The sequence below is a fragment of the Cherax quadricarinatus genome, chromosome 80, assembly GCF_038502225.1.
Source record: "Cherax quadricarinatus isolate ZL_2023a chromosome 80, ASM3850222v1, whole genome shotgun sequence".
Taxonomy (NCBI): Eukaryota; Metazoa; Arthropoda; class Malacostraca; order Decapoda; family Parastacidae; genus Cherax; species Cherax quadricarinatus.
This window is the reverse complement of record NC_091371.1, coordinates 10,399,904-10,407,484: the sequence shown is the minus strand read 5'-3', so window position 1 is coordinate 10,407,484 and position 7,581 is coordinate 10,399,904. Positions and strand designations below refer to the sequence as shown.

At 41.6% G+C, this 7,581-nt stretch overlaps 1 protein-coding gene across 3 annotated transcripts in view; it reads left to right on the top strand.

Annotated features, from left to right (window-relative positions):
• The window catches only part of LOC128702393 (uncharacterized), a 130,266-nt gene extending 123,519 nt beyond the window's left edge, over positions 1-6,747 (top strand). For all 3 annotated transcript variants that reach the window (XM_053796636.2, XM_053796635.2, XM_053796637.2), the window contains 4 exons: positions 1-1,319; positions 2,113-2,563; positions 2,893-2,975; positions 5,038-6,747. The exon at positions 1-1,319 is cut by the window's left edge and continues 485 nt beyond it. In XM_053796636.2, the coding sequence (XP_053652611.2) occupies positions 1,215-1,319; positions 2,113-2,563; positions 2,893-2,975; positions 5,038-5,313 (915 nt within the window). In that variant the 5' untranslated portion in view covers positions 1-1,214 and the 3' untranslated portion in view covers positions 5,314-6,747. The remainder of the gene's footprint in view (positions 1,320-2,112; positions 2,564-2,892; positions 2,976-5,037) is intronic.
• The last annotated feature ends 834 nt before the right edge of the window (positions 6,748-7,581 follow it).

The following is a 7,581-nucleotide window of genomic DNA, read 5'->3' as shown; positions in this document are numbered from 1 at the left end:
AGAAACACTCACTAATTGCAGGACATGATAAGATTTTCTTCGGATTTTTAAAGCTAGAGGGTTAGCCACGAAGAATAACCCAAGAAAGGCAGTGCGTCACAGAGGACTGTCTGTCCTATTTCATAACTTTCTCAAATTCACTTTAGCATATTATTGGTTTGAGCAAAATAAAGTGGAGGAGGAGTCGATTTAGACAGTATATGGAAAGTGGAGGCTGTGTTAACTCAACACGTAAACATCCTAAGCTTCCTGCCCTGGATGTAGGCTTCCAGTGGAATGTTTGCGTAGATGGAGACAAAATACGTTAGTTTACCTTCATTTTATTTAAGAAAAAAAACGTACGGATGTAAACTTTATGGGGAACTTAGATGTTTATTCAGGTTACACTCTTCAGTACACTTAAGAGAATTTGAAGGTTTAAGGCCTATCCACTACACAAGGGTCATTAAAGCTGGTTGGGTGCTTAATGGCGTTTAAGGCCTGTCAACTACACGAGGGTCATTAAAGATAGTTGGATGCTTAATGATGTTTAAGATCTATCAACTACACGAGAATCATTAAGGCTGCATGTAACCTTTTCACCATCAGAGGACTTGAACTCTCAGCATATATGCACTGAGAAATACACCTTACATTGCATACATCCTTTATTAAGCTAAAATAAGCTTAGCTTTATTCGTGAACGCTACAACGGATTTTGTAACTGCAGTTTAATTTTATACAATGTTTTTGAGAGCACATGTATGTTGTAGTCATATGTTAGGGATAAATTATATAGATTTAAGATGGGTCGAGATAACACATATTATGTAATTAGTCGCATTGTGGATGTGTGTGTTACGAAGCTACGAGAAGGGTGTGAAAGGGGACTTGTGGGAGTTGTAGGGAGAGTGTAGGTGACAGGTGAAGTGGCAGGTGAAGGCAGCAAAGACGGGGTGGAAGGAGGGGAAGGTGGCAGAGGAGTAGGAGGGGAAGGCAGCAGAGGTGTGGGAGCAGGTGAAGACAGCAGAGAAGACAGCAGAGGAGGCGAAGGCAGCAGAAGAGGTGAAGGCAGCAGAGGCCGTGAAGGCAGCAGAGGACGTGAAGGCAGCAGTTATGTGGATAGCAACTACAGTAATGGGGTGCAAGGTGAAGGTGGCAGGGCTGTGTATACGGAAAGGGTGACAGGGAGTGAGCAAGGTACAGATGGCAAAGGCTTGAGCTTGTATTCCAGGATGTACATGAACTCCAAGGGCAACCTAGACTACTGGTCAACAGACAACTGCTGTGTGAAATGGTCCCTCAAGACGGGTGCCTGCACTATTGGCACTCTATCTCTGGTAAGTGACACTCACTGGCTACTGGAGCTCTCTGTTAAGTAATTACTTTCTCCATAATAAGCGGTGTACTATGTACACATCTTACCACATCTTTATTGCTAAATAAGACGCTCGTGCAACATTTGGGTGTCTTTATTCTGGAAAATAAGACACTCGTGCAACATTTGGGTGTCTTTATTCTGGAAAATAAGACGCTCGTGCAACATTTGGGTGTCTTTATTCTGGAAAATAAGACACTCGTGCAACATGTGGGCATCTATTCTGAAAACATTTCGCCACCCATTAACTTCTTCAGTCCAACAGAAAAGTGGAAGTTGAGGTATTGCACAAGTGTCTTATTTATAAATGTGTCAGTTTTCAAAGCTATTTATTTAAACATAACTTCACTGATTTCTTCATTGTTTTCGCCATGCCTGGCACCTCTCAATACTACAAAAGACAGTGGTAACGCCAGTATAACTGCATGCTGGGTGGCAACTGGCACTACCTAAGGACCTGTAGGCACTCTTTAACTACTTTTAGTACTGATTAGCATTTATCTAGACCACCTTGTCTTCTCTGGTGGTATTTGAGACATTAAAAATCGTACGAAGATCTTATTCCATCAGAAGACTCTGTAGCAAGCCGTAACAGTGTTATTACTAGTGCTGCTGCTACTACTACTACTACTACTACTACTACTACTACTACTACTACTACTACTACTACTACTACTACTACTACTACTACTACTAATATTAATAATAATAATTCCCACTAGTATATGTCCACTAAGAGACAGCTTGGCACACAGGTGTGGCAAGCACTGATGGTGACAGCTGGCGTTATGATGCTGGTAGACTGCCCTGTCGAGCCTGCTCTCACCGACACCCACCACTCCCTCCTTCAGGAGCCAGGTATCGGCACCAGCAATGCCACCCTACACCCAGGTGTCACCCTCTCTCAGGAGGGTGTCGACAGAGGTGCCGCCCAGGAAGGTGCCAGCAATGCGGATGGCGAGGCGGTGCAGAGTGCCAATGGCTGTCTCCTTGCTGAGAGGAACGACAACAGCAGCAGCAGCGACTACAGCAACAGCAGCAGCAGTGACTACAGCAACAGCAACTACTACAACAGCAGTAGCAACGGCATCAGCAGTAGCAACAGCAACATCAGCAGTAGCAACAACAGCAGCGTTAAAAAATTTAGCTGCCCGTGGCTACCTGAACCAGAAACACAGGTGTTAGGCATTTATGACCAAGGCAAATGTAAGTACAGGTGTCATCCTAGCAGCCACACTGTCCAAAAATATATATAAAACTATAACACCTTAAAGTAGAATATAATGATAGAACATGTACTATTGTTACACACGACCGTCTTTGATATGCTCCTCCTTTTGCGTATTCCTTGTACTTTGTAAACAAAAAAACTTGTTCTTTGATATATGTGTCCGTCTACTACGAACATGTATCTGATTTTGTATACATGTGGTTGAAGAATAAGACACATGTGTAGCAGTGGCTTACTCTTCAACTTATCAGTATAATATACCATACCCGCCATGGGGTTATTTAAGACCGTCTCTTTGAAACAGTGTTGCTGGTAGCTGGTCTCTTTCTCACCTACTCCAGTATCTACTGCATCCTCTCTCTGTGTGTCGTCGTAGGCGTTATTAAGGTAACCAACCCCCAGATTATTATTATTATTATTATTATTATTATATCCCACAAAGCAAAAGCCTCAACATTATCATTAGAGTAAAAATACTACGTATATATATATATATATATATATATATATATATATATATATATATATATATATATATATATATATATATATATATATATATATATATATATATATATATAGGAGTGGACTTTCATGTTTTCTGGTTACAATCTTCTTGTTTCATACGTTTTTAAAACTAACATTTGTGCAGGGAGAGCACTCGGCTGGCAGATGTCTTATATATTAGTTCTGTCACTCACAATAATATGATTTTTTGTTTTGTTTTTGTTTTTACGTGAAGTCCAAGTATTGTGCCGGTTCGTCATCTTTCAGTGAGTGATTCGTAATGCTCTCATGGCCAGTTCTTTATTCAATTATAAATTTGTCGTTATAATTAAAAGGATAAGGCCCATCTGATTTAATTGGGTATACTTGTTCTCGTTTCTCTTTCTTGCAGAAAGCGTCGCTCCTTTCCCAGTTACCTCCCAGATGCGTAATCCAAAGACATTGAAAAGAGAACAAGGCTTTATCAATTTAAGATAACGTTTAACAAGTCATGACTTAATAAGGCTCTCCTGGAGCGAAACATTGTCATGATAAAGCCCCGCTTTACTCTTAGGTGTATTGGTATTAATCTTCGCAGTCCTCGACCTTTCCAATCATTACCTCCCATATCTGGCCATGTTTCCTCTCAAGACACCGGAAGGCAGGGGTCACTACGGCGTCGGTCGTGGCGGCCCTATAAACCACCAACAAAAACAAGACCACAGTGAATCCTAATATCCGATCCGGTACTCAAGAACGAAAACAACAACAGCATAGTGAATACGATCACAGCACATGACTCAGTGCTCGTGAACAACATACGGGAATCGGATATCATACCAAGAAATGAACTATAAGACACTAGGGTCTTGTAACAGCGCTGTTCGTAGAGAGAAATGTTTACCCGGTTTGACACATTGTCGGGGCACACGGGTTGGATGGGGGCCAGGACGGTTTTAGGACGTAGATTTGGATCCAAATATGTGTAAACTTAACATGCAGAGATACTTCCCTTAACTACATGACCATTTTAAGTCACAGAGATTCCCGAAAGTGATGGTTACACATTTTTATGTGTATTCAACATACACACACAAGACCATACATAGCACAAATAAACCATGAAAGATTAATAAATACTCGCTTCTAAAAAAAACGCATTTAGACAGAAACGCAGATGGGTGGAAAGACCTGTATATGTCTACCTCCAAATGTGTTCCCTTATGCTGAAGAGGACCTCAATAGGAGGAGTCTTACAGCACCTAAGGAATAAGAGGTAATAAAGTTTTATCACGGGAATTATAAACAGCTCCAGTTCTTTGAATTAAGAGTCTTTTACCAGCATCAACAGCACATATCCTACTTTAATAAATAAATAAATAATATTTTTATTTACTATAAGTACATCAATGACAATGACATCAATGACATACTATTATATAGAAAGCCTCTTGTTATGCAGAGCATTTCGGGCAAATTAGGTCAGTTTTGTCCCAGGATGCGACCCACACCAGTCGACTAACACCCAAGTACCCATTTTACTGATGGGTGAATATAGACAACCGGTGTAAGGAAACACGTCCAATGTTTCCACCCCTTCGCCGGGAATCGAACCCGGACCCTCACTGTGTGAAGCAAAAGCGTTTGCCACCAGGCCACGGGAATCGTTCTACAGAACTCCACGAACTATAGCAGACAGTAGAATAAACCCACAACGGATGATGGGCCTTATCTTAAGACGTTTAAAATATAAATAGCGTGAAGCGCTGCGACAGGTCTATTGGCCCTGCTAGGAAGGTTCATTTTACACCTACCCACATCCACTCGTGTACCTGTCCAACCTCTTTTCTAAGCTACTCCCTTTAATAATGCTACTCGGGAGCTTACTCCACTCATCAGTGTCGCAAAATACAGATCTTCCTTGCTTAAAATGTCCATTAACTATGGTATTTTGCTCCTGCAGGGGTCGGTGAAGCTACTGCAGGGGTGGGTGGCCTTCACGGGCGTGCACAACATCGTTATCTTAGTGTTCCTGCTGGTGCCTCTGCCCTTCACCACACTCCCCCACCTCGTCTTCGCCATAGCTCACTTCATCATCTCCCTCTACACCTGGGCCGTCGTTAAGTCCTACATGTTCTCCCTCAAAATAGAGAAAAACAAGCTATTGCTTCCCGAGGGCTCCATCACGGATTACCTTGTCGATGGTATTGACGTGACGGAGATTCCAGTGGAGGTCTGACCACAGTCTGTCCATGGATTATATCATCAATAACATGATTTGAGATCCCCGTGGATGTCTGACGACGAACCACGGTTCGGGTGGGGTTAGAGCCCATGGCAAGTGAGTCGTAAAACTCCAATAAGAACATAAGAACGAAGGAACACTGCAGAAGGCCTACTGGCCCATGCGAGGCAGGTCCAAGTCTCCTACCGGCTTAAGCCAATGCACCCAACCTAGTCAGGTCAGGTCACATTGACTTAAGGGAGGAACACGGCAACCGACCTGGTAGCTCAAGCTATCAGGTCCAACTCACACCCACCCACATCCACTCATGTATTTATCCAACCTATTTTTAAAGCTACACAACGTTCTGGCCTCTATAACTGTACTCGGGAGTTTTTTGTTCCACTCATCCACAACTCTATTATGACAGAAATCCCGTGGATGTCTGACGACAGCCCGTCCTTCAAATGGAAGTGGAATGGTTTTACCGATGAGACGAGGAAAAGGACACTTACGTACTTTGAAAATGGGTTTGACAAATATTTTTGTTAGTGGGTTTATGTATGAGAAGGACCTGCCTAGTATGGGCCAGTAGGCCTGCTGCAGTGTTCCTTCTTTCTTGTCTTCTTAATTAGAGGAAATCTTTTCGCCATGCGTTGCTTCTTCAGTCCGTGTGGAGAAACATTTCATTAATCAGTGCTCTGAACTGTACATAAGTGCAATTTTTATCCTCTCCTGGAGGCAACGCCGGTAGTTTAATCTGGCTAAAGACGGAAAGTAAAACGCCGTTGACACAGTGTGATGCGTGAATTACCATGGGATGGAACCTAAGCTATGACTGCATTGTAAATATAACTGACTAGCAGTGTATCCTGTTATTGGGGGGTTTATAGGGCCACTGATAGCTTGCGCCGTAAGCACTGTATTATTGTACAGTTCGCTTGGTGAATTTCCACCTTTTCTGTCCATGTTTATAAAAAAGATTTCATGGCAATTATGTATGTGACGAAGAGAACTACAATGAGTGTAAATGAAACAACATATTCGTTCAAGAAAGAAGGAAAAAGCCCTGTACCATGACTGGAGTAATACACAAATGTCCCGCACATACGAGACACAAACTTACAACGACGTTTTGGTCCGACTTTTATATATGCAAAGTTTTGCCCACTGAGGGCTTACTATGTACTTGATAAAGTCCCTAGTGAGCGAAACGTTGCTTAAACAAGTGTACCATATGAATAAGTATAAGTATATTAATAGATGTGTATTTCTATTAATAGATGTGTATTTCTATTAATAGATGTGTATTTCTATTAATAGATGTATATTTCTATTAAAAGATGTGTATTTCTATTAATAGATGTGTATTTCTATTAATAGATGTGTATTTCTATTAATGTGTATTTCTATTAATAGACCCTATTTCTATTATTAGATCTGTTTCTGTTAATAGATGTGTATTTCTATTATTAGATGTGAGCTTACAGTCATTATTCAACTTACATCTGCTGAAGAGGACCTCATTTAGAGATAATAAAGGGCAGCTTCTTTGTCATTTTTTTAATTTGTCTCCAAAGTGGGTTTCTCCGTTCCTCTGTCCTATTAATTTTTGTGTACGAATGGTATATAATACCGACAAGATGAGAGTAAGACACATGTGCAACATCTGGGTATCTTTATTGTAGACGTTTCGCCATCCAGTGGCTTTATCAATACAAATTCAAGGACATAACTTGAAGACAGTAGAACTATGTACAGAAGATGAGGTAATCAGTCCCTCAACCTAGGAGTAGGTGCGAACAGCACCATAGTCGTGGAGATTCTGAAGCAGAAGAAAGAATCCTGGCGCTTATATAGTAACGTCAGGTGAAGCAGGCGAGGGCAAATACACTGGTGGGCGGGATTCCCCAGTGGAAGTAGGTCCTTCCCAAAGAGATGGGTTAGTTGTAGTAGTAGTAGTTGTCGTAGTTGTGAAGGTTATGTACATGTCCTCAGAATTATGATTCCATGATGTTGCAGTGTCAGACACTGCAACATCATGGAATCTTAATTCTGAGGACATGTACATAACCTTCACAACTACGACAACTACTACTACTACAACTAACCCATCTCTTTGGGAAGGACCTACTTCCACTGGGGAATCCCGCCCACCAGTGTATTTGCCCTCGTCTGCTTCACCTGACGTTACTATATAAGCGCCAGGATTCTTTCTTCTGCTTCAGAATCTCCACGACTATGGTGCTGTTCGCACCTACTCCTAGGTTGAGGGACTGATTA